General features: G+C 38.6%; 1 protein-coding gene across 7 annotated transcripts in view; it reads right to left on the minus strand.

The window, feature by feature from the left end:
- Positions 1-27,991, minus strand: part of WDR19 (WD repeat domain 19) — an 84,303-nt gene that overhangs the window by 17,219 nt on the left and 39,093 nt on the right. For all 7 annotated transcript variants that reach the window (XR_009540359.1, XR_009540360.1, XM_060148338.1 and 4 more), the window contains 14 exons: positions 25,402-25,549; positions 25,068-25,272; positions 22,210-22,369; positions 21,676-21,786; positions 17,987-18,096; positions 15,052-15,109; positions 12,958-13,098; positions 12,795-12,877; positions 12,238-12,321; positions 10,827-10,973; positions 10,370-10,494; positions 7,968-8,080; positions 6,353-6,421; positions 1,885-1,962 (listed from right to left, as the gene is read on the minus strand). Coding sequence is in view for 5 of the 7 variants with exons in the window: in XM_060148338.1 (XP_060004321.1) it covers positions 1,885-1,962; positions 6,353-6,421; positions 7,968-8,080; positions 10,370-10,494; positions 10,827-10,973; positions 12,238-12,321; positions 12,795-12,877; positions 12,958-13,098; positions 15,052-15,109; positions 17,987-18,096; positions 21,676-21,786; positions 22,210-22,369; positions 25,068-25,272; positions 25,402-25,549 (1,632 nt within the window). In the remaining 2 variants the exon portion in view is untranslated. The remainder of the gene's footprint in view (positions 1-1,884; positions 1,963-6,352; positions 6,422-7,967; positions 8,081-10,369; positions 10,495-10,826; positions 10,974-12,237; positions 12,322-12,794; positions 12,878-12,957; positions 13,099-15,051; positions 15,110-17,986; positions 18,097-21,675; positions 21,787-22,209; positions 22,370-25,067; positions 25,273-25,401; positions 25,550-27,991) is intronic.

Below are 27,991 nucleotides of genomic sequence, written 5' to 3' on the forward strand. Positions count from 1 at the left end.
GGGCCGCTCTTCATCGCGGTGCACAGGCCTCTCACTATTGCGGCCTCTCTTGTTGTGGAGCACAGGCTCCAGACACGCAGGCTCAGTAGTTGTGGCTCACGGGCCTAACTGCTCCGCGGCATGTGGGATCCTCCCAGACCAGGGCTTGAACCCGTGTCCCCTGCATTAGCAGGCAGATTCTCAACCACTGTGCCACCAGGGAAGCCCAAAATTGTTTTTTTTTTTAAAGCCAACAAATAAAGAATTATTTATCGGGCTTCCCTGGTGGCGCAGTGGTTGGGGGTCCGCCTCCCGATGCAGGGGGGCGTAGGTTCGTGCCCCGGTCCAGGAGGATCCCACGTGCTGCGGAGCGGCTGGGCCCGTTGGCCATGGCCGCTGAGCCTGCGCGTCCGTCCGGAGCCTGTGCTCCACAATGGGAGAGGCTGCAGTGGTGGGAGGCCCGCGTACCGCAAAAAAACAAACAAAAAAAGAATTATTTATCAAGTATTTATTCAGGGTTTAATATGTGCCAGGTAAGTATTCTAAGTATCCTTAGAAGTAATAACTCGGTTAAATCCTCATACCCTCCCTGGGAGGAAGGTGCGATTTTGTACTAATTTCATTGATGAGAAACTGAAACACAACAGCACCTCTCCAGAGCCAGGATCTGAAGCACAGTGGTCTGGCTTCAGAGTCTGCATGCTAACCCTAGTCCATAGAGTTCTCTCTCATGTGCTTCAAACGGAAAGGTGCTCTTATACAATGTAGCAACTTCGCAAGATTTCAAAAATTTTTACACCTATATAAATTTCTCTGGCCTATAAAATTTTCTTTGGCCCATTTTCCATTTCTATGTTAACTCTAAACAATTTCACATACTTGATGCTGGTGTGCTGATTATCAGAATAAGTGGACATAAGGTGAGGTGATTCGGCACAGGTTAAGGGCCTGTGCCCTTTGGCAGATTAACTTAGCCTCCCTGGGTCTCAGTGTCTTTATCTGTAAAATACAGAAAATGGACTCAGGGATCAGGATGGCTACAATCCTCTCCAGCTATGACATTCCAGCACCTTGTATCCAAATCACTTACAACTGATCCTTGAACAATGCTGGGGTTAGGGGACGCCGACCTCCACGCAGTTGAAAATCAGTGTTTAATTTATAGTCACCCTTCTGTATCTGCAGTTCCTCTGTATCCTCGGATTCAATCAACCTGAGATTGGGTAGTACTATAGTATTTACTATTGAAAAAAATCTGTGTATAAGCGGACCTGTGCAGTTCACACCCGTGTCGTTCAAGGGTCAACTGTACTCGAGTTTCCTTCACAAGCAGATCCCCTTAAAACACCAAAGCAAAAGTGAAAAAAAAGGCTCTAGGGGCATTCTGAAAGGAGTCTGTCCTCCTTAGGACTGAGAGAAGACCAACTTCTGCACAAAATCCAAGAGTCACCTATTTCGAAAACGTGTTCTTAATGATTTATTTCTATTTTATATTTTCAGTGAGTTACTTTTACGGTAAATAGGATTTTTATTAAGTCCCCAAATTTCTGAAATATGAACAAAGTACACTGATTTTTAGGGATTAGTGCTAACTCATGGTTTTAGTAATCATTTTCATGGTTCCTAGAATAAATAAAACTCTGTAACATTTGAGAAAAATTGTGGGTGGTGAGGACTGTTACCCAGAGGGCGTGGCTATTTCACAGGGGGCAATGCCAATGTCAAAGAGTGAATGTACACAATATCTAAAATGCAGGGTCTGTCTAGATGACCTAAAGCTGCACCCAGAAAGAAAACTTGTTACATCTATGATGCAAAAGCCATAATAGATAAAAACAGGGCAGAATAAAGTAAAACCATAACTAAGATACTTGAGAATCTCAGTGGCGAAAACACTTTAAGTACCTTAGGCATGCCATCACTCTCCCCCATAAGGTGGTCTATCAGTTGCCTGGTCAGCAGTTCATCTTTGGCCTGACCAACCTGTTTAGGAAGAGAAAGAAACAATATAAGTCCAGCATCTTAAACTTAGGAAGGGGTGGTCGTGGACGGCGGGGTTGGGGGGGGGAGGACAAATAATCTACTGAGGAGACGAAATTTAAAAATTGCGTAAAAATACCTATAATCAAGTGCCTGAAACATGATGTAAGCTCAGGGTATGTCTTCATTCATTTGTAGAGTCTCCATTAATAAAAATCCATCCTTAGAAGCTATATCTTTTCTAAGTTGTCATATCAAAATACTGTGGTATTTTTTTTTTTACACACAGAGAGAATGTACTTCTTGGATGTTTCAATAAAAACTTTCTTAAGATAAGTGACTGTGACATGGAGAGAATGCCATCTTGAGCACAGGAACTGGGCCTTATACAACAATATACCTCCAAGTGCCTCATCTCCAGCAGCTCCCTGAGAAAAGGCACTTGCATATGGCTACGTGTAATTTAAAGTAGAAATAAAAGTACGGCCAGAGGGTCCCAGAAGAGGGCAGGCAGCTGGAAATGTGGGGTGGAGTTCTGGAGAGGACTTTGGCCTGGAAATCTGGATTTGAGAGTCATCTCCATAAAGCTCAGACTTAAATCACTGCCGTGCTGATCAGGAAAATTACTTATCAAATTGGAGGACGGAAATGTATTAGATTTAGATAGTAGGAATAGTTACTGACAAGATTAGGTGGCTTAAGAGTCTTGTGTCTATAAAAGAGGTGAGCCAAGAACCCAACTGGAGCTCAGCCAAGGAGAAGGAACATTGAACAGCGCAGTCACATTAGCGATACAGTGAGAAAAGCTACCAGAAAAGAAAGGAAACTCATTAGGGACAGAGCAACATGTTGGCCTAGCTTGCCACCCCTCCGGGAAAGTGTAAGGAAAAGTTCGGAAGTTCTTTGTGCAGGAGAGGAAGGATGAGATCAGCTGACTTGAGCACAGAAGAGGTCGCCGTGAACCTGTGGGGGACAGAGGCTCTCGGGCTGCAGAATTTCTGCACACTCCACTGACTGTGGTCGTCACCAGTGTGGGAGAGCTAAGCTTTGACCAATCTGTTGCCTCTGCTCTCGCCACTGCTCTAAGGAAGGAAGAGAAGGTAGAGCTCATCACCTCGATGGCTTTTGTGTGTGGCTTTGGGTGAATAAGCCTGTACGGAGAAATGGTTAAAGCAAGGGCTTTGGGGTCAGCCTGCCTGAGGTCAAAAGATAACCTGTGTGATCCAGAGCAGGTCACTCTTGGGACCTCAAAGAGGATAAAAATAATACCTAACTCACAGAATTGTTGTAAGGATTAAATAAGTTAATACACATAAAGGGCTTGGACTGGTGTCAAACAGGCAGTGTTGCCAGCTAAAGCAAACAAAAAATATAAGATGCCCAGTTAAGTTTGAATTTCAGGGACTTGAGCACACCCAAGACATTAGGATAGATGGAAAGGGGAGCCAGCAGGGAACAGATGCGGCCACTCAGAATTAAAGTTAAAAGAAGGGTGGAGACAGAATGCTGAGGACATTTCCACTGATGGGCAGAGGAACCAGAGAAGGAGGCTGAGAAGGGACCATCTGAGGAGTACCTGGAGAGCAGAGAAGCAGTGTTCTAAGGGAGTAAGAAGTTCGAGAAAGATGCGCTGTAATAGCGTAAAATGCTGCCATAATATGGGGTAGGGTGCAGGCTGAGAAGGGACGTCCGTATTTAGCAAGGATGAGATCAGTGGGGACCTTTTAGAGAAGGTTTACAGAGGGGTGAAGGCAGAAGCTGACTGCAAGGTGAGCAGGCCCCCCACAAAGCTAACCGTCGGATGCTGTACAGACCCATCTTTCCCATCCCTATCGTGGGTTCTCTCAGGTGATGATTCCCAACTAGGGGTCTATTACTGCCCCCCTTCTCCAACACACACACCAAGAAGGTATTTCAGAACTCTGAGGTGTAGAGGATGGGGGTGGGGGTGAGTGAAGCATGAACATTTTAAAGATGTTCTCAAATGATTAAGGGCTATGCCTTCTGGTTGAGAATCAGCAGGTACCAGTGCACAGGTTGTGAGAAAATGCATGTTACAAGTAAAGGTGATTTATTTTTTTCAGGGGAGGGGTCTCAAGGTGGAAAGAAGATAAAGGGATAAAGGAATGGGAAGGAAACTAATATCACCTGCATAGTAGTTTCAATAAATATTGAGTGTCCACAATGTGCTAAACACTCTATAAAGAGATGGGCCTTTGACCTTGAGGAACTACTAATCTGAAGGGGGTTAACTGTAGCAGTAAGTAAGGTTCAGAGTACTTACAGGATTCTAAGGAGGGTGAAATTTCATCCAGAGGACAGTTCAGGGAAACTTTACAGGGAGTGGCGTGTGAAGTGGGTCCTGCATGTTGGGTAGGAGGCAGGGGTGCAGGAGGGAGGGCGTCCTAGGTGTGGGTAACATCAAGAGCAAAGGAGCAATAACAAGAAATTATTGTTGAGGGGTTTCCCTGGTGGTGCAGTGGTTGAGAGTCCGCCTGCCGATACAGGGGATGTGGGTTCGTGCCCCGGTTCGGGAGGATCCCACGTACCGTGGAGCGGCTGGGCCCATAAGCCATGGCCGCTGAGCCTGCGCGTCTGGAGCCTGTGCTCCACAACGGGAGAGGCCACAACAGCGAGAGGCCCGCATACCGCAAAAAAAAAAAAAAAAAAGAAATTATTGTTGGAGAAACTGGAATCCCAATACATTGTTGCTGGGAATGTAAAGTGGTATAGCTGCTTTGGGAAACAGTTTGGCAGTTCCTCAAAATGTTAAACATAGACTTAACATGTGGCCTAGCAGTTCTGCTCCTAGGTATATACCCAAGAGAAATGAAAACACATGTCCACACAAAAACTTGTACACAAATGTTCACAGCAGCATTATTCATAATAGCCCCAAAGTGGAAACAACCCAAATGTGTATCAACTGATGAATGGATAAATGCAGTGTGTACACATTCAATTAAATATTATTAGGCTTTAAGAGGAATAAAGTACTGATACATGTTACAACAATGCATCTATCTGATGGAACGACTTGTATCCAGAATATATAATACAGTCCTACAAATCAGTAAGAATGAGATGATACAATTAAAAATTAGAAAAAAGATTTGAACAGAACTTCATAAAAGAGGATATTTGGGGGCTTCCCTGGTGGTGCAGTGGTTGAGAGTCTGCCTGCCGATGCAGGGGACGCGGGTTCGTGCCCCGGTCCGGGAAGATCCCACATGCCGTGGAGCGGCTGGGCCCGTGAACCATGGCCACTGAGCCTGCGCTCCGCAAAGGGAGAGGCCACAACGGTGAGAGGCCCGCGTACCAAAAAAAAAAAAAAAAAAAAAAAAAGAGGATATTTGAATGGCTAATGAACACATGAAAAAACGCTCACTTTCATTATTCTTTTGAAAAATGAACTAAAACCATACGAGATACTACTGCACATCTATCAGAATAGTTACAATGAAATAGACTGATAAGTGCTGGTGAAGATGGGAAGCAACTACATTCTTTTACATTGTTGGTAGAGTGAAACTGGTACAACTACTTTGAAAAAAATGTTTGGCAGTACCTACTATTGCTGAAGATATATATGCTCTGTGACCTAATAATTCTATTCATGGATATATACCCAATAAAACTGAGGGCTTATTTGTGTACACAAAAAGACATGAACAGCATTATGGCAACTTTATTCATAATATGCCCAAACTGAGACAACCTAAATGTCCATTAACAGAATAATGGGTAAAGAAATTGTGACAGTCATATGGTGGAATACTACACAGCAATGAATAAGAATGAACTATTGCTACACATGATAACACAGATGCTTTCGCAGACTTAATGTTGACTGAAAGAAACTGGACACAAAAGAGAACATATGTATGGTTTCATTTACATGAAATCCATAAACATGGAAAACCAATCTATACGAATAGAAGTCAGAATTGTGGTTACCCCTGGTGGGGAACACTGATTGGGAGGCAGCAGTGGGCCTTCTGGGCCCAGCTTGATCTGGATGGGGGTTACACAGGTGTACACAGATTTTATTTGAAAAAACTAATTGAGTTGCATATTTAAGATTCGTGCATTTTACTGTATGCAAGTTACACCTAAAAGAAAATGCAAAGGTTCTTATCTTTTAGAGATAGATTTTGTATCCACAAACGAAATGATATGATGTCTGTGATTTGCTTTAAAATAATATAGGGAAAGAGGGTGGAGGTATGAATAAAATATGACTGGCCACGTGTGGACAGCTGTTGAAATGAGATGATGGGTATCTGGGGGTTTGTTATGCTGTTTGGTCTACTTTTGTAAATGTTTGGAAATTTCCTCAAAAAGTTAAAAAAATAATTAGCATTCATGAAAGTTCATTCCAGAGTTAACTTACAGTTTCAATTGCCATTTCTATTGCTGCATTGTCTTCTGAGCTTGGACATTTCAGCAAGTGTTTAAGTGCCTGAAATGAGAATTGAATAGAAATTAAAAATTTTCAGACTGCTTTCACATTGGGAAAAACAAAGGTTCCATACAAACAAAGTAATCACAGTTTGTGAAAGTATCTTCATCTTAACCAGGAGCTTGCACAGTGCTGAGTCTTAAAATATATACTTAAAAGGCTGAGTGTAGTTTAAAAAGTGGAAGGATCCAGTTGACCCTTTGAAACATCTAGTTCTGATTTCAAATGAAATCAGAATGAAAAATGTGCCCTCTTTAGGTAGGAAGAGTTAATTATTTTCATTCATTTATTCACTCAACAAATATTTACTGACAACTTGCTGCCCTGTATATGAGACTGTGCTAGATGCTATGGAAAATACCAGACCGTCTCTTTGTATCATGTACAATCTAATTGGAGAGATCTATGTGACGTGATGAAAATATAATTATTATAATCAAATATTTTAAGCCATAGTTGTCTAACTCCTGAACGCCACACCACCACACCTATGAAGACGTTTAAAGTTATAAAAGTTTCAGAGACAAATGGGCAGTATTGCCAGTTGGCTTTATAGGTGGTCTGAAGAAGAAAAGATGATTAGACATGAGGATGATCTTGAAGATAACACAGAGGAAAAGGACTTGAAGATGGACAGGTCTGTGGAAGGTGGGGAAGAGGGCAAAGAGGAACCCAGGTGGAGAACAGGGATGGGAGAAGGCTAGCGGAAGCGTGGGATTCTTCAATGGAAAAAGCTAGATGCCAGATTGGGAAGTTCAGGCTGGTTGGTCAATTGTGGAAATTCTCTTGAGTGCCAGCTAAGGAGTTTAGACTCAGTAACTAAGAGGCCAGAACAGCAAATTGATGGCCTGAAGGCTGAATTCACACACAGACATGTTTCTTTGGCCAGCGAGATGTTATACAAATATCTGGGCCTATATTTTAATATTGACCCAGACTTGTGTTTCTTGTGAAAAAATCCTATGATCTGAGCTAGTAGGCCCAAACTCCTGAATGGCAACACTTTTTTGGAGGTGAGAAACAGCTGTTCCCTTCAGACAAAACGCGTCCCGTCCAGCAGTCCCTACCCTGTCACTCAGTAAACGCACAGCCTGACCCTGCAGCTTCACTTGTTTACGTCCCTTGCTTGAATACCGTAACCCCTGCTTTAGGGGCTCTTTGTCAGTCAAAGTTAGTACCATTTGGGGAACAAAATGAAGGATGAGTTATAGACAGAGAAGCTAAAAACGAGGAAAACAGGAAACCATTGCCATAATCTAAAGTGAGGTGACCCAGGTTTGTATTACATGGATGGTAGTTAGAACGAAAAAGAGAGAGCTGTGAGAGAGGTTACGAAGGCATAATGTGACTGGATGTGGGAGAGAGGGGAAGAGTTTAAGGCTGACTCTGAGATTTCAAATCTGGGTGTCTGGGAGCGTAATATATTTTAAGATATTACTTAAAATAATATCGTTATTTTAATGATTATCATTATTTTAATATCATTATTTATTTTATCTGATCATTCCTGTGGAGTCCAAAGTATGTTTTCTTGGCACATACTCACTCGTGAATACTGGCCACACAGCAAGAAGAATTTTCCAGCCTGAAAATGTCTTTTTTCTCCTTCGAAATATAAGGCAATGCTTTGATAGTCCTCATTAGTAGTGTCTTCAGAACCTACAACAGAAATTCATTGAGTAAAATATCTGAGCAAAACTTGTTTACCTCTTATTGCTAATCTAAAAATAGGATCTAAAAAGAGGTGATCTAAAAAGAGGTGATGAAAACCTTTTAACAGCAAATATTGTTATCAGTGTCTTTTTCATCACAAAACACATTCACCATAATAACCCCACATATCAACTCTGTTCCATCTTCTTTTCGCTCTAAATAACAATCAGGAGAGGAAGTTATGACGCTTTGTGAGAAGCTGGGTTACAGTTTGACATTACCGTTAGTGACTTTTATCTTTCTTTAAGAGTCTCAATCTTATTTCCTAAAACAAGGAACAATCCAAGATTTCCCTAGGGTTTCAGAACAATCAGGAGCAAAGTTAACCATAATGCAAATGTAATCCATCTCCTTTCTCCAGTGCCCAGTTTAAACAATAGTCTGTATGTATTTGTCAGACAAGGGAGATGATACTCAAATGGACAACAGATGCTATTTAAAGATAATTACTGTTTTTCCTTTTTTAAAAAAATATTTATTTAATTAATTTTTATTCGGCTGCACTGGATCTTAGTTGTGGGATGCGGGCTCTAGCGCCTTGACCAGAGATCAAACCCGGGCCCCCTGCATTGGGTGCGTGAGGTCTTAACCACCAGGGAAGTCCCTTTTCTGTTTTTCTTTTACAGGCTTAAACATATTAAGCACAGAAGACCCCAAAGCTGCTGGAATTCCAATTTATTGTTTATGTTTACCCATGGGAGTTGGAGGCCCAGTAGGGCACCAAAGTATAAGAACAGCTCTGTGTCTCCAGACCAAGGCAGATATGGAGTTTATAAAAGAAGGGAGTAAAGAAAGGTGAAGAAAATTGTGTTATGTTTTGGGAGTGGGAGGGCATATGTGAGTATATGTGTGTGTGCATGATTTAGGATAAGCCACATCCTTCTGAAATTAGAAAAACTTAAATGCTTTAGTGCAATGATGATTTGCAATTGTTAGGACAGAAATGTCATCTGTCATGTTAAACATTAATATTGGTAATGTTGCTTTTATCCGTATTTCCTTTTTTTCTTTAGCTCTTTATTTTCTCCAATTACTTGAATGACTTCCTAAGATATTAGAAGATGCTTTTACCTATTACTTCCCTTGAAGACTGAAACAAATATTTTCTCATGAATCCCACCAACAATTCTTACAGTCATTTTGTGAATTGTAAAAAAACGAAATAACATAACAGGACAAATATTATAATTCCACTTATAAAAGGTACCACGAGTAGTCAAAATCATAGCGACAGAAAGTAGAACAGTGGTTATGAGGCTGGGAGGTGAGGGGAATGGGAGCTATTGTTTAATGGGTATATAGTTTTAGTTTAGGATGATGACAAAGTTCTGGAGACGGATGTGGTGATAGTTGCACAACAGTGCAAATGTACTTAATGCAACCAAACTGTACACTTAAAAATGGTTAAAACGGTAAATTTACATTATGTATATTTTACAATAAAAAAGGAAAAAAAGAAGAAAAATCACACCACAAATAATGTTATACATGGCCCATGAAGTGAAAAATCTGAAAATTGTTTCAGCAATTTCTAAGAATAATTACAAACATGGGAAGAAAACGTATAAGCCAGTATTCTCAGAATATAAAATTTTCTTTTGTACTTTCAAAATCTTTAAAAACCACATCATATATTCTTTTTTTTTGCGGTACGTGGGCCTCTCACTGTTGTGGCCTCTCCCGTTGCGGAGCACAGGCTCCGGACGCGCAGGCTCAGCGGCCATGGCTCACAGGCCTAGCTGCTCCGCGGCATGTGGGATCCTCCCAGACTGGGGCACAAACCCGTGTCCCCTGCATCGGCAGGCGGACTCTCAACCACTGCGTCACCAGGGAAGCCCCCATATATTCTTAATTTATAACTCAATTAAAAAAATTTATGAAAACATTTACTTTTTCAAAAATCATTCTTCATTTCCTATTCCCTTCATCTTGGAACCTTGCTTTACCAGGTTCCTTGAGCAGTAGCATAGCAGGATTTGGGAAATCTGGCCTCTCGCAGAAGTCACCCAAAACACCTTAATTTTTGAAAATGGTCTTATAATTCCGTCTCATCTTTAAGGTATAGTAGGGATCTTGAAATCTAACAAGTTACATATAGCTGGTGTGTGTGTCTGTGTATAAATGGTGTGTGTGCATGTCCTTGTGGATATACAAATCTGATCATTAGACCATAAGAGTCAAAGCGTTCCTTTGATAAAGTCTTTAAGAGAAATTAGGGAAAAAACCGATATTTACCGATAATGTCCGCATAGATTTCCATTTTGTTGTGCTGCTGAGCCAGTGTGAAAGCTTCATTATTACATTTGGACATAACAAGAAACTGGATGGCAGACCCGTAGTCACCTAGCTGTAGAAAAAACCTGAAACAAAGTACTTTAATGAACTTGACTCATTTAAAAGAAGTTTGTCATTTACAAAATAAGATATTTTTCAACCTGGAGAAACCACTTAAAAGTAAAAATGTATTCGGTAAACTGCAGTTCTATACCATATGTTTATATTTGGAAAACACACTCTCATACGTTGACCACAACAAACAGCCTTCGAATTTAAACACTTAGATATAATTTAAAAAAAAAAACCCAAAACGGAATAAGTATTCCATTTGAATTGATTTTTTGATAAGAGGAAGTGGGGGCTCTCTTTTAAGGTTCGTTTTTGGAAGTCCAAAAATATTAATGCATTATGTTACCGGGCTACCATCTTGGCTCCATCCAGGGACTGGGTTTCTCTGACAATACTGACAGCCTTTTCTGGATTGTTGAGGTGGTCCAGGTAGATGCGGATCACGCTGTTCCACTGTTTTGCGTTCTCATAAGCCACAACAGCTTCTTTGTATCTATAAGAGATACTTATTTCAGACAAACTTTCTTAACACTGTCACATTTGGGGAAAAAAATGTCAATAAATGTTTGGGACACTTTTTTATTGATGGTGGTTGCTTATTTTTCTTGAACTTCTTCATTTTTTATCAGAAAGAATACCAGGAACCATTTCACTAAAATATGTTCTTTTCAGAGGTTTGATAAACTAACAGTAAAATACCAATTTTACTGTTTTCTCATCTGAACCATATATATATACAATTTTTTACATTTTATTGTTTTTGTTAGAGTGGAAAGATTATAATAGTAATACAGGCTTATTTTAGAAAACAGAAAATAAGGAATTTTTCTCAATTAGAGACATAGCTTAACAGTGATATATAAAATCATTGTGTGTTGACTTCTAGACGGAGCTCAAAACTTCTGTTCAGTCCCCATGAGCTCTCTAGCTCTTTCCGTTTTAACAAGACACTTAATGTATATCTCTTTCTTAAGGTTACTTTCTAAAAGTAGAAGGAAGTAACCTTTCAAAATCTCTTAATACATATTGCTAAATAACTTTCTAAAGACTTTAGAAATTTACAGTCTCATCAGTCATGTTGAGACATCAGTCATGAGACATCAGTCATGTCTCATTTTGACAATATGGTTATTAGTTTAAAATAAATCTTTTCCCCAATATGATAAGTTAAAATGATATACTGTTTGCTTTAATTTAATTACTGTTAGTGAGATAGAACTTTTTCACGTTTGCATAAAATATAATTTCATAACTGTATTTCTTCCTTGTCTTTAGCCCATTTCCTCCTAGTGCCTTTGAGTTTCTTGTATTAAAGTTCCAGGAAATATTTGTATATTTAGGATACCAATTATCCATTGCTATATTTTAATACTGTTTTGTGGTTTAAACAGTGCAGCCATAGGTATGAACTTCATGTTTCTTCCCTTTTCTTTTCCTCTGCATCTGTAAGTTATCGTCCTTAATAAAATGACTATTGCCTAACTTCATTTTCATGCCGTATTATATCAAAATTTCAACTTCTAATATTTAACCCTCAAGTAAAAATGAGATTTTAGTCCATATATGAATACATAAAGGACTGACTGAGGTATATCAAAGTGTGGGAAAAATTTAATAGTCTGGCACTTCAAGCCAGGTGAGGAGTAAGATATTTTCTGTCTTTCTGTGCTCTGCCTTTCTTAGAGGGTTGCAAATATCAATAGTTAATTTATAAAACATTCTTTTAAATTTGTATAAAATTGAGAAATTGTACAAACCTTCCATCTGCTTCTTTAGCTTTGGCATACTGCAGGTGAATCTTTGGAGAAGAAACATGAGGCAGAAGTTCACCAACTTTTGCCCTAGAAAGGTAGGTTTAGGAGAATAATATCAGCACTACATTTGCTCTAAAAGTAGCTTCCTACAATCAGATATTCATTTTTAGGATTCAAAAAACCGTTATCGTGATCTTTAAAAAATCTTGGCCTCCTACAGGTACAAGATTTAATTGCTCTTTCTCCGGTCCGCAACCCCACTAGCCCACCCTCTGTGGGAAAATGAAGGTTAGTTCGTTAACTCTTTGGGGACAACAGGGCTTTTTTATTCTAGCAATTTATCTATCAGGTATTTCCCCATATTAAACCAAGAAAATGTGCTGTTCTTTGAAAAAGGAACTATTAATGTAAACTCATCTAAAAAGAAAAAGAGGAGATGGAAGGCCCAGATAGAGGCAACAGTTGTACAGCTGGGAGGAGCAGCAAGAAAACCAGTGGGGAGATCGTCGACACACATTCATCTCCACACCTGCTCAGAACAAATTTTAGCAAATTCTTACCAGTTCTTACAGCGGATGTAAACAGATGCTGCTTTGTCATAGTAGAGACCTTTTTCATAGAGTTGAGCTGCTTCTGAAAATTGCTAAAATAATATGAGATTATCAAAATACTAAATTTATTATGTATGAGACCACATGAATATTTATTCACAGAAAAGTCTACCTTCATATTCTCCAATATGGCTCCACAGTCTCTTTTAAGGACCCTGCTGGGGTGCTTGAGGGCTAGGCTAACCCCTCGGCGGATGTCTCCCATTCTTATGGACATCTGGGCCACGCCAGCCAGACATACCTCATCATGTTCCTGAAATTAGAAGGCAAATAACTAATGAATCAGACCCTAACTTAAAATGATGTATTCTAGCCAAACAATTTAAATCTAAAATGAGCCCAAAGGTTATGGTTTACTTTCATTAATCTTTTTCTGGCAAATCTCAAGATTTTGAAATAACATTGAGTCTTTTTTAAAAAATCATCTGTTGTAAAGTTATATTTTTTTCTTTAAAAGTCTAGATCTTTTGTGCTCAAGACCAAATTTTTACTGCCCCTTTGTCGTAATACCTTGCATTTCTTTGTATGTCTTCTTGGTATAAAATTTTACGTGAGAGGAAATATACTGGGCACATAGCATAAATGCTATGTATGAATAACATTAAGAAAGAAAATATTTATCAAACTGAAAATTTCTCTACTAGGCCTGATGAAACATAAAACCTTTATTTATTTATTTTGTGACAGAGGAACTGAATTTTATATTTTATTTAATTTTAAATAACTTAAATGGCCACATGTGACTAGTGGTGACTGTCTTTAATAACACAATTAAGGACGAACTTAAATAGATGCAGCCAAACAAAGAAAATGTCAAAACCCCAAGAGATAAATGAACAAAGGATATAATCAGGCAATTCATAAAAAAACATACAATTGGCCAATAAATAAATAAAACATGCTTGACTTCACTAATAATCAAACACACACAAAGTAAAATGAAATACCTTCTTTTTTTTTGGCTGATCAAATTGGTAGAGATTGGTAGTGTTGAGAATGTGAGGGAAACAGACACTTTCCTACACAACTAACAGCTGGATGAATTACTACAAGTTCTTTTGGAGAGCAATCTAGCAGTACAAAAAATTAAAAGCACACATTTTATGACCTAGAATCCCACCTGTAAGAATATATCCTGCAGAAATACTATTTTAAGTAGCTAAAGATATATATATTTGGTAGAATATTCACTGTGGTGTTTCTGATAGAAACAAAACCCCAAACAACTACAATATAATCAATAAGGGAGTGGATGAAAAAACCATGGTACATCCAAACAATGAAATTTTAGAAGCTCTTAAAAAATTAAAACATTCATAATGTATTGATTTGGAAAGACCATAAAGCAAAATGCTGCTTTTCACAGAATGTATTCTCAGTTGATCTTTGCTGAATGAATGGAAGTGAATGATTTCATTTTTAGTAAAAATCCCTATTATATACATATCTGTATGCTTAGCAGAGATTCTGGATGGAAATATATAAAATCATGAACAGTGGTTACCATTAAGGAGTGTGGATGGAGGAGAGAACGTTGGACTCTCACTTTGCAGGTTAACATACTTTGGTGATTTTTCAAATTGACTATACTGAAATTGTATTACTTCTGTAATAAAATGCTAGACATAATATAGAAAAGAAAAAGATTTTCAATCTTGACATCACCTAACTTAAAAACATCCATTTTTATCGCAAAATTTAGCTTCTGGAGCTAAAATTCTGGGATCGTCTGGGATGGGAGAATGGACTGGAATGGTGGGTAAAGTACATGCTTACCAGGTTCATCATAAAAGATACAGCATAAGGAATGAAATGGCAGAACAAACTTTTATGGACTGGGAATTCACTTTCAAAGTGGTTACTGAAACTTTTTAAGAGTAAAAGGAACAGCTTTATGAAAATCAATAGCTAGCCTGTAACTGGGAAGGGATAAAAATCATACTCCCAACCTTAATATGAAGCTCATAATTAGGGTGTATGGAAAACATAGCTTTTTCAGACTGATAAAAATATTGTCAACTTCAGTTTTTAAGAGTTCAGGGTTTTAAAATGATTTAACCATATCCTTGCAAAGCTGTTAATAAACTGAAAAAAGGCTCACCTGCTATATATGGAATAAATACAATGCAAATAAGATTATTTTTTAAAGGAAACTAACAACAAACCCAAAGATAATTATGCATATCTTATCTTTATTCAAGGTTACCTTATTATCACCTGTTATTCCTTTCTCATAATGAGCCAAAGCATTTACATAATCACCCCTGAAAAAAAAATGTGAATTTTAATACACATTCAAGTATCTTATTTACATATACAAGATTTAAAAGATCATCTGTCACTGAATTGCTTAAGCACATAAAAGGTGTGATATACAACATTTATACATGCATTCTTTCAAGTGCAGTCCATTATTTTGCTACTTTAAAAATAATTATTAAGCTAGATTTTGCTAAGACTGTAAGGTACTAACTTTGCAGTATGCTAGGCATTTTGGGGAAGTACATTAAATTTTATGGGTCACTTTTGCTTAATTATCTCCTTTGGGGCACTAAAGACAATCATGTGACCATAAAAAAGAATGTTTTTTCCAAACACCCAATATTTATAAGTACAATATGTATTAAGAGAATCTGGGTAGAAATGAAGGAAAACACTGGGGATGACAGTATTAAGGGCCCTGGTTCTTATTCTGATTAGAAGTATTACACATGAAATAAATAATACCACTCCCTATTCCCATGACCAATGCTAACATGGATCTGCATATCTAGAAGTCATATTTATGACCTCAATTCATTTTTATTGCTTGGAACAGAATGGACCAGTGATTTACTTAAGATCAATTTGGAGATCCATTGTCCTCTGAGAAATCACCTCCTCCATAATAAATTAATCAGCTCTGAAAATGGCATTATTTGAGCTCTACCTTATCAGCTTAGACCAGTTATTCAACCTCTCTCATCCCCACTCAGTTTCCTCATCTGTTGGTTACAAGGAATTTTCTGGAAGAGAAGCCAATTGAGAACTTTGTTTTGGACAGCCCAGGGCTTCATAGTCAGCAGTGTTCCTAAGTGCGAATTTCTAATACTTTGACCCAATTACATCAACACAGCTAGAGATGTCTCCTGATAGTTCCTCCTTCAGGAGCCTGAGGTTTTCCTTGGGCAAACCCAGTTAGGAGATGCTAAATTAAGACTTCGGAACTCTCACTTTATTTTTATGGTATTTTAGTTCACTCACTTTATTATTATTTTATTTTGGAACTCTCATGTGGATCTAGCTCATTATTCTAGTGCCAGACTGGAGAGCTAAATCCCTCCCACAGGTGACAGACTGGTCCTGCTTTGATCTAATCAATGTCTTGGATGCAGAATAAAACAGACTGATGGAACTGAGCACAGGCCTAGGGCCTTAGCATCAAAATCAGCAGCTGGTGGCTACTGGGATATCGGATGATGATGAGATATACTTAGTTCATTACTATTATCACAAGGGAAAGTCTCCTGATTTTGGGGGCTGGGGTGTGTATCTAGATCAGGGTCCAGGGGTCAGCACAGAAATAGCAGTGAAAGTTTTGGGAACTGGTGGCTTCACGGTGAAGTGTTGAGCAGAAAGGGTTAAAAAATATCAAAAACATCACAGGCTTTCAACTGGCTCAGCTCATCTGACTATAACGAGACAGTTTTTGAGGGTCTGCTACAAAAACTTTGATTCTCCTGAAAGAAGAGACAATGGAAGTTTTCTGGATGGTTCCAAGGCTTACTTTGGTGTTTGTCCTCTGACAGGAGATGGTGGGTCATCTCCCAATGTATTGACCCTTTTCTCTTTACTCTAAGACCCAGTCACTCTCAGGACAGACACGGAGGGCCTTGTCCGTTGTGTTATGTACTAAGATTCCTATTTGACCTTTTCAACGTATAGATTAACTGTATAAGAGGCAGAAATGTACCAAATTTAGATCAAGGTTGACTAAGAAGAAATAAAATCTCCAAAAGTTTTTATTTGCAAAATGGAAAATTTTAAATAAGGTATCTTGGTTAGAAATGAAAGAATACTTTTGATGGAATAATTTCTACAACTATTATCTGTCAAGATTCTCAATGAATCTAAAGTCTATAGAAAACAAAGTGGAACTATATAAAAATGTTGTTTTAAATGCTAGAACCATATTTTCTTTGTTCAAAAACAGTATTTTTCCCATTTTATAGTTTTTGAAATTGGAATGTATCCTATAATAAATGTCAAAAGAAATTGTCCAGTTGTGATGTAACTGCCATTGCACATATACCTGTGAACTTATATTTGCAAATGAATTATTCATTTTTTGTCTCTGCAGGTATCTGCATTAGTGGCATTAACCATGGCTGAAGGTGAGTTTACAATTGGATCTTGAATGCCTCTAAACTTACACTTTTATGCAGCATTGAAATAAAAATGTATAGTCTGTCAATTAAGACTACTGACAGTTAAGACCATCTAGCAATTAACAGCACTAGAAAATTCTAAATCTCTCAGAATGGATTATGGCATTTTCAAAGGTAGGAAAGATCCGTGAAGCCTATTCATCATGCATCATGAAGGACTATTATTCTAGCACTACATATCCACCTGTGAAAAGTTTCTGGCTTGATTTTCAACATTAGCTGTTGAATTTTTATCTATGTGCAATTCAATTTACAAAAAAAAAAGTACAAATTTAAGCAAATAGAAGTTGTATAACAAAGCCTGGTATTTTTCACTGTGCCTTGAAATCACACTGCAAATCCTCAAAGTGTTCAAAGAGGTCAAGGTCATGCACTTAGGTTAAGAAAAGCAGAGTCACCCCAATGTTTATGTGTAACTGTTGTTGGCCGAATGTGATTCAAAATAATATTTAGACTCTAAATATAGAAAAGGCTTAGACCCAAACTTAGACTTTGATGCTGAAAATGCAAGTGGATAAATACATGGATAAGACATCATTAGTTAGAATAAAACTTTTTGGATGTATAATTAATATGGCTTTTTCCACCTAAGAAGCAATTATTAAATCAATGGATTTAATTATTAAATCAATGGCCTTATAATGAACAGCTGTTTAGAATTGAAGATATTCAATAATTAGATACTGACTGAAACATATAAAGACAAGTACTTACGTGAATTCAAGCTGAATAGCATATTCTTTTGATATAAAAGGTATTTGGTCTGGGGCTAAACGCTTTGCCAGTTGTAGAGCACTGTCCCAGTGCTGTAAATCCCTTCTCATCTATTAGGAAGAGAGAGATATTAATTTCAAATAGCAAATTATTCTGCACAGTCACCATATAGTTTTTAATAAAAGTGATTACAGATACTTTTTGTTTAAAAAATGAAACTTGGTCTTTCCAAAGACAATAAATTACTATAGCATACATTCTCAATGCAGGTGACAGAGCCTCCAAAAGGGTGAAAATTGGTTCTTGGAGACCAAAAACATCTTGGCTATTACAATGGTTTGTGGCCCTCCAAAACTCAATCCTAAACAAAATCTTATTCTCTTTAGTAGTTAATTTTTCTCCATAGGAAAAAATTAAATTGAATTAAAATTAATTCAATCAGCTAAATTAAAATTAATATTTCTTCTTAGAGGGGAGATAATAAAGAAAAAGTTGAGAAATACTTTACTATAGGAACTGATGTTATTTTCTGAGAAAATCTGAACCTATATCATGAGATGAATAGTAGCAAACATAAATAAAACGTGAACGTGTCTTTCTCTCTGGCTCCCAAGGTCTTTTATATGTGTCTGGTACATAATTCCACATATAAACTAACCATTAAAGATTAAATCATTAATTTTTTAGAGTTCATTCCTCACTTTATTCACTCTTTGTAAAGAATTAATAATGGCTAACATTTTGTAAGTGCTATTTTCTGCCAGGTACTGTTTTAGGACATTAGCCTATTTACTCTTCACAACTAGGCTTTTTGTAATGAGCTGCTCTTGTGCCCATTTTAGGGATCCAGAAACTGAGGCAAAGAGAGGGAGTTTTGCACACAAAGTCTCATTCTTAGTGTGTGGCAGGGCTGGGCAGTAGGGCTTTGCTTCCAACCTCTTTACTTAGCTAACCTATCAGTCTTCAAAGTGAGGTTAAAGGAACAACAGGGTGCAATCACCTCTTTCCATTGTGAAGCCATCACCTTAAATCCTTTACAAATCCAGCAGCACACAAGTGTCCACAGCTAATGCAGAAGAGCTGGGATGACATCGTTGCCCTCACTCAGGGCAGCCATGTTCCTACTTCAGTGCTTACCAATCCAAGTTCTGAAATTTCCCAGGGTGTCCCCAATGAGCTCAAATAATGTTGTAATATTATCTAATTTTTTCTTAAAACAAAAGTAATTTAGTTCACTTAAAATGAAAATTTGCTATAGAACAATTTGAAAAGAGAAGTTGTGAAATCAACAGCAAATATGCTTCCCTCTGTGTGGTTGTAGAAATGCTGGCTGGGGTGAAATAATGTGAGTGTCAGCAGCCACCATCTCTGTCTTTACAGCCCTTCAGGCACTGTTCCAAAAGACCTAATCTCATAATTAAATCTTTACAACACCCTGTGGGCTAGATATTGTTATCCCTCCTTTAAATGGGATCTAGGGCACAGAGAGATGAAATAACTTGTCCAAGGTTACACAGAGCTGGGATCTGAACCCAGCCACGTCTGACTCTAAAGTCCACGTTCTTAACCACTACTCTACACAGCCACAGCTCTCTCCTTCCTTGCGTTGAACTAGGTCCTTCACTCATTTCTAATCCTTCCCCTGCAACACTCACCTCTGGGAAACTGGTGATGATACACAAGCCTTAACGCCCTCTTCATACACAAGAGAATTTCACATAATAAATAAAAGACAAATGCGCCTCAATTTTCCCATTTGGAAAATAGAGAAAATAATAGTATTATTTCACAGGACTGTTGTGAAGGTTAAATGAATCTAAAATATGTCAATGCTTAAAAAAGTGCCTGGCACATGTGAGCACTCAATAAATGGTGGCTGTTCAGAGATAAACCCATGCACCTACGGTCACCTTATCTTTGATAAAGGAGGCAAGCATATACAATGGAGAAAAGACAGCCTCTTCAATAAGTGGTGCTGGGAAAACTGGACAGCTACATGTAAAAGAATGAAATTAGAACACTCCCTAACACCATACACAAAAATAAACTCAAAATGGGTTAAAGACCTAAATGTAAGGCCAGACACGATAAAACTCTTAGAGGAAAACATAGGAAGAACACTCTTTGACATAAATCACAGCAAGATCCTTTTTGACCCACCTCCTAGAGAAATGGAAATAAAAACAAAAATAAACAAATGGGGCCTAATGAAACTTAAAAGCTTTTGCAAGCAAAGGAAAACATAAACAAGACGAAAAGACAACGCTCAGAATGGGAGAAAATATTTGCAAATGAAGCAACTGACAAAGGACTAATCTCCAAAATTTACAAGCAGCTCATGCAGCTCAATATCAAAAACAGAAACAACCCAATCCAAAAATGGGCAGAAGACCTAAATTGACATTTCTCCAAAGAAGATATAGAGATTGCTAACAAACACATGAAAGGATGCTCAACATCACTAATCATTAGAGAAATGCAAATCAAAACTACAATGAGGTATCACCTCACACCAGTCAGAATGGCCATCATCAAAAAATCTACAAACAATAAATGCTGGAGAGGGTGTGGAGAAAAGGGAACCCTCTTGCACTGTTGTGGGAATGTAAATTGATACAGCCACTATGGAGAACAGTATGGAGGTTCCTTAAAAAACTTAAAATAGAACTACCATATGACCCAGCAATCTCATTACTGGGCATACGCCCTGAGAAAACCATAATTCGAAAAAAGTCATGCACCACAATGTTCATTGCAGCTCTATTTACAATAGCCAGGACATGGAACCAACCTAAGTGTCCATCGACAGATGAATGGATAAAGAAGATGCAGCACATATATACAATGGAATATTATTCAGCAGTAAAAATAAACGAAATTGAGTTATTTGTAGTGAGGTGGATGGACCTAGAGTCTGTCATACAGAGTGAAGTAAGTCAGAAAGAGAAAAACGAATATTGTATGCTAACACATATATATGGAATCTAAAAAAAAAAAAACAAAAAGGTTCTGAAGAACCTAGGGCCAGGACAGGAATAAAGACGCAGACTAGAGAATGGACTTGAGGACACGAGGAGAGGGAAAGGTAAGCTGGCATGAAGTGAGAGAGTGGCATGCACATATATACACTACCAAATGTAAAATAGATAGCTAGTGGGAAGCAGCCGCATAGCACAGGGAGATCAGCTCGGTGCTTTGTGACCACCTAGAGGGGTGGGATAGGGAGGGTGGGAGGGAGACGCAAGAGGGAGGTGATATGGGGATATATGTATGTGTATAGCTGATTCACTTTGTTATAAAGCAGAAACTAACACACCATTGTAAAGCAATTATACTCCAATAAAGATGTTAAAAGAAACAAAAAAACAAATACTCTTAAAATAAACATCTTTGTCTATAAAATAAAGAAGAAAGAAAGAAAGAAAGAAAGAAATGGTGGCTGTTTTTATTTGTGTGCGTTTTTGTAAGTTACGGAATCTGTCCTCTCTGGACACAGTCTGACTTTAAAATTATTTGGTAATGTTACAATACCATGCCTTTTATGGCTCCACAGAATGCAGAATGAAAATATTTCTAAAGTAAATGAATACTCAGGAATTCTTAAAGCTGAAGTCTGAATTCCAGGAGGGGGAAAGCATGTGGTATCTGTTGCTGAGAGATTTTAACTCTACAAAAGGTGAGAGTCGTACCTCCAGGGCAGCAATGGGACAGCTGGATGCCAGGTACAGGTCCTGAGCCAGGTTGAAATCATTAGTAAACATGGCAAGATGTCCTGCCAAAAGATTGTAGTCCTCTATTCCCTACAAATACAAGCAGTTTTAATGAGAAGAAATACAAGGGTTTTTTTTTGTTTTGTTTTGGGGTTTTTTTTTGCGGTATGCGGGCCTCTCACTGCTGTGGCCTCTCCCGTTGCAGAGCACAGGCTCTGGACACGCAGCCTCAGCGGCCATGGCTCACAGGCCCAGCCGCTCCATGGCATATGGGATCTTCCCAGACCGGGGCACGAACCCGTGTCCCCTGCATCGGCAGGCGGACTCTCAACCACTGAGCCACCAGGGAAGCCCAATACAAGGGTTTTTTATTTAAGGACTGTACTTAGGAGGAAGTGGTAGTGGTCTATCAATTAATGTTTATGAGTTAGGTAAGATTAACTGCAGAAATTTTAAATGTTTGACTAAACACCATTTAAATGCTAAAGCATCTTCCCATAAGATGCTGTTTACCTTTATTTGTTCCAAGGACATCACCATGCCAACGTTTCCAATTGTTCGATAAACACGGATTGCAAACTCCACTTCCATGTGGTGTAGACAAGCTCTGGCCAACTCATTCCAGGCAGCATGATCATTCAGAATCTTGCACATTTCCCAAGCATCAGAAAACCTAGCAGTTGAGTACATAAGCTTAATCAGGGAGCTCTATTTGCCCCGTATTAGGCAATTTTCAGATAGTATATAATTTAATGTTATGCCCTAGATAAATTTTGCAGAAACATTTCTTAATCTTTAGTCATTTTCAAGTTATGAAAAGCTACATAAACTTTTCTTCCAGTTTTATGCAGATGTTTTTTCTTGAATTCCTTGAATTAATCTGAATCTATTCTGTATAACCACCTTCCCTCATCAACAACTAATTCTGTTTATTTATTTTTGGTTTACTTCACACACAGATGAAAATTATTTTTGTTCTCACATAATTCTAATAAAATTAGTACTCTATCCCTATAAACTGGGAACTTTAAAACAGAGGTCAGCAAACTATGGCCCACAGCTGCCTGTTTTGGAGAATAAAGTGTGAGTGGAACACAGACACTCACCCGCCCGCTCTTTACGGACTGTCTTGGCTGTGCTTGCACTGCAACAGCTGGCCTGAGTAGGTGTGACAGACCCTATGGCCCTTAACGCCTGAAATACTTACCATCTGGACCATAACAGAAAAAGCTTGCTGACCTCTGGTATAAAACTTAACCATAAATGCCAGTGAGACTTTTTGTGGAACCCCTACGTTAATGAATATGTTACGCCTCCCCCTCTATTCACTGATGCATTTTTCCATCCAACACACATTCACTGAGCACCATTATGTGCCAGGAACCAAGACGTAAGGCTCAAATGCAGATCACTGTCCTTTAGGCAGTCATACTTGGGGAAGGTGGAAGAGTCAGGTAAGAAGACAGATGACTATGACACAGTATGACAAAGGTACTGGAGTGCCTACAATATGTGAATCTTTGTGCTAAGTGCTTTGTGTAAATTCTCTCGCTGGATCACCCTAACGACCCTATCCACTATGTATTATTATTATTTCTCCTTTAGAGCTGAGGAAAGTGAGGCTTAGAGGCCTTAAAAATCCAGCCCAGGTCACACAGTGGTAAGAGATAACATGTGCTAAACCACTCTGCACACTGGATCCTGGCTCTGAGGCAACACATTGGAAAGGCCCTGACCTAGACTGTCAGTGGTCGGGGCTTCTGGGAAGGCTTCCTGGAGGAGGAGAGCGCTCCACTGTATGGTGAAGAATGAAGAGTTACTATTTACAGAGACAGGGAGGGGCAGCCCAGGATGAAAAAGCGGCTCGTGCCAAGGCAAGAAATCATGAAAAATACTGAATCCAAGCAGTCAGTGCACAGAGAGGAGTGGAGGAGTGGGGACAGATGAGGCTAGTATTAAATCATCATGAACCTAGCATGTCATGCTGAGGTCCCCGAGAAGCAGGGGTTTCTTCCTAAAGAAAACAGGAAGTCACTGGAAGATCTTCACCAGGGAAATGACAGGATCAGATTCACATTTTCCAAAGTGTGTAGAGAATAGATTAGATGAGGCTACCATAAGAGAGAGCAGTCAGGAGTGGTTCCGCTATACACTACTCCACGTGAGGGCCTGAGTTAAGGTGGGGGAATAGCAGAGGACAAAAGGACCTAGTGTATGTGTGTGTGGGGTGTGTGTCTGTGTGTGTGTGTGAGGGTGTGTGTGTGTGTGAGGGTGTGTGTGTGTGTGAGGGTATGTGTGTGCGTGAGGGTGTGAGTGTGAACGTGTGTGTGAAGCTGTGTGTGTGTGAGGGTGTGCATGTGAGGGGGTGTGTGAGGGGTGTGTGTGTGTGAGGGTGTGTGTGTGAGGGTGTGTGTGAGAGGGTGAGTGGGTGTGAGGGTGTGTGTGTGAGGATGTGTGAGGGTGTGTGTGTGAGCATGTGAGGGTGTATGTGAGAGGGTGTGTGTGAGGGTGTGTGTGTGAGCGTGTGTGTGTGAGGGTGTGTGTGTGAGGGTGTGTGTGAAGGTGTGAGGGTGTGTGTGTGTGAGGGGTGTGTGTGTGAGCATGTGTGTGTGAAGGTGTGTGTGTGTGAGGGTGTTTGTGTGTGAGAGGGTGTGTGTGTGAGGGTGTGTGTGTGTGCGTGTGTGGGTGGGTGGTAGGGCATGTGTACAATGTGATTAGGGCAGCGGGGGAGGCTGGGGAAGATGATGAGGCAACTTTGAGGAACTCATGGACTCCCAACTACCTATGACTAGGAGGCAGTGGTAAACAGAGTTTTAAGTCAAGGATGCACATTTTGGAGTCAGCCTCGTATAGATGGTACTGAAACCATCTTTGAGGAGATTCACTCTGGAAGAATAATTAGAGTGAGAAGAGAAGAAAGGAGCTCAAGGGACCCTGAGGAAGAGCAACATTTAAGAGATGGTGAGAAGAATCAGAACCACAAAGAAATTCACAGCGGCCCTAAGAGGTGAGAGGAAAAAGCAGGAAAAGGAAATCTTAAGTAAGGTAAAATCAAACTTTGTTATGATGAAATTAAGAGTGTTGAAATAATTACGTTTATTAGAATTTCACAATAACTGTGCTATTTGGGTGATGGGAAACCTTTTTGTTCTGAAGGGCTTTTCTTGGAATAAAGCACCAATAGTGTTGTACAAAAGTACTTCCCTTAGAATTTATATACATTCTCATATCCATCATCTTATCTGAGCCTCACAATAATCCTGTGAAGTAAATGAGGTAAATACTATTACCTCTAACTATTTTAATAGAAGTTGACCTTTAAAATCACAAAAGCAAATGAGAGGCCCCACGAGAAGTATTTAAAACCATACCTCTTTAGCATTAAAGTCTGCGTCAGCATCTGCCTCAGATCATTAAGCTCCACATCTTTTAAACTGTGGAGGAAGCTGTGGGTGCTAAGGTAGATGTTGTTTATTTTTCCACTCTGTGTTTGGCAGGTCAACTCTCCGTTATATAACAGCAAAGGTTTATGACAGAAGGGAACTTTGGTGCCACCAGCCAAAATGACCTTGGATCCTATATTATAAAACAGACATCTTAATGCTGAAAGCTAATACTCAGCACACACATCAGAAAGGCATGTTTTAATTTCACTGCAATGGAAATGTATTTCTCAGTAAATGTACAAAAAAAGTGATTAAGTACCTTGTATAGTGTCCTTGTGAAAGACATAAGTGTACACCTTATCATCATCGTAGGCAATAAACACACCTTTATCCATTGGCCAGTTTTCCCAAAGAACACCTTTAATGGTTGGTGAAAAATCTGGAATCTCATAGGTAGCATCATTAACCTACAAAATAAGGATTTACAGATTTGCCCCAGGTCTGTACTTAAACCACTATCATTTGCCTTGGTAGGAAGGAGCCTGTCTACAGCCTTAGCTGGCAAAGCTTAGCAACCCACATTCAACTCAGCAAAATCCCAAGATAAAGGAAGAAAAGTTTCTTTTCCCGTTCCTAGAGGTCTGACTTGAAAAAAACCTGTAGTTATATGGAAAATCAAGGATTTTATCTAAAATTTGGTGAATTTGCAGGAAAAACTACAAGTCTGGACACAAAACTTCAGGTTAAGAAAAAAAGTTGAAGTTGCTCAAGATGATGGAAATTTAAACTATGAACACACCTGTGCTTAGAAAATTTTCAATAGTACTGGGTACAGAAATGCTCCAACTAGAGAAGAAACAAATTAATTTGTATATGATTTGAGATTTAAATAAATTACACTCGGTATGTTTTATTTCAAAAACTTCTCTACAGCGCAATTCCAACAAACATAAACTGTAGTTACAGTAATATAAGCTATTAAAAAAAAAATCAGTCCACATATTTCAATTCCACATATTCCTCAGGCAGATAGGCTTATATATATCCTCAATGTGAAGCTAAGAAACACCTGCCTCCTCTCTAATCTATCTTCCTCTCAAAATAAGAATGAAATATAAAATTCCTATAGATAATAACAACTAATATTATACAGCCATACAATACAGTACGGCCACTATTTAATATCCACATGTGGCTCTTAAGCACTGAAATGTGTCTAGTCCAAATTGGGGTGTGGGTAAGTGTAAACTACCCACCAGATCTCAAGGAGTTAGTATGAAAAAAAGAGTGTAGAACATCTCATTAATGATTTTTATGTTGATTACATACTGAAATGATAATATTGGGTTAAATTAAAAATATTATTAAAATTAATTTCACCTGTTTCTTTTTACCTGTTTTAAAAAATGTGACTAGTAGAAAATTTAAAATTATGTATGTAGTTCAAATTACATTTCTATTGGATAGTGTTGCTTACCAAGAAGTGTACTTATATTTAATTATACTTATTGTACTCATATTTACTTAATTTACCTTATAAATTACTTTTTGTAAATTATACTTACTGAATTTAATATACAGAATTACTTTAAGATATGTAAGTATATATATAATTTAATAGTTTATAATTTAATATATTGAATTCTAATCTCTTACTCTATAAGACAGATTCTATTATGCCCATTTTGCAGATGAAGAAACAGGCACACAGAAATCTGCCCAAAGTCACACAGCTAATATGCTGAAGAGTCAGGATTTGAACCAGGCGGTCTGGCTCCACAGTCTATGCTTCTAGCCACTATGTCATACTGACTCTCAGTTTGTAAGGATGAGCACACCAGTGCTAGATGGTAGAAATGTTTTAAAGGGGGTAACCATTTGTTAAATGCTTACTATGTGGCAGATGCTGTACTGAAAGCTTTATGTGCATTATCCCATTTAATTTTTATACAATCTACAAAGTAGGTACTGGAACCATTTTCATTTTATAGATGCGGAAACTGGGAATCCAATCAAAGTGAGAGCCCTGGAGGAAGCTGGCCTAGTCTCACACCACTGATACCATGTGCTGACTGTGTGACCTTGGACAAGTGACTTACCTTTTCTATGCCTTAATTTCTCCACCTGTAAAATGGTAAGATAGGAGTATTGATCTCTGGGGCTGCTTTAAGGATTACAAGAAATCCCTGATATATGTACAGCATACTCAGCATGGAAATATTAGTTGTCATTATTACTAATCTCAAATCCAGGTTTGTCTGTCTGCCCATGCACTAAACTACTATACTCCACTGCCTCTGTTTATGAACTTCCTACAGTATATCACAAGTCAGCCTTTATGGGTATATAGGGAGTGATGGGGTGCAAGGTTTTCATTAGGGCACATGTAAGAAAAAAGCCATCTCTCCCAACTCTAATGTATGACAGGAGTCACTTCCTTGCCATCCACACAGTGAGGGAAAAGAGGTTGAATAAATGTACACATGAAGAGAAATTGCGAGTATATATGGGAATTTTAAAGAGGAATAGTTGTGGTTTGAATTATTATATACTTTCATATATGTACATCACAGAAGCAATGTTTTTCTCACTTTGAAGTTGGATGAAAAAGTAAGCTGCAATAGTAGTACACTATGACAGGGTGAGTGTTAAAAAAAAACAAAAAAAAACAGCACAGCACTCTGGTCAAGAATCCAAGGGCCTTAGCATAGCTTCCTCTTGTGTCTGAGGTGTGGGAAGGCTCTGCACCACAAGCTCTCCTTTCCCTTCCCTGCCAGGCTGGCCTTACTCCTAGGCAAGACTGGGTATTATTTAAAAGAGGGACTGCTCCTGTGGGTACCACACGCCCCTCGGATATCTTATCCAACAACCTAAAACTCTAACCTACCAATGAGACCCTAACTTGGAAA

This window comes from Lagenorhynchus albirostris, chromosome 4 (assembly GCF_949774975.1).
Source record: "Lagenorhynchus albirostris chromosome 4, mLagAlb1.1, whole genome shotgun sequence".
Classification (NCBI taxonomy): Eukaryota; Metazoa; Chordata; class Mammalia; order Artiodactyla; family Delphinidae; genus Lagenorhynchus; species Lagenorhynchus albirostris.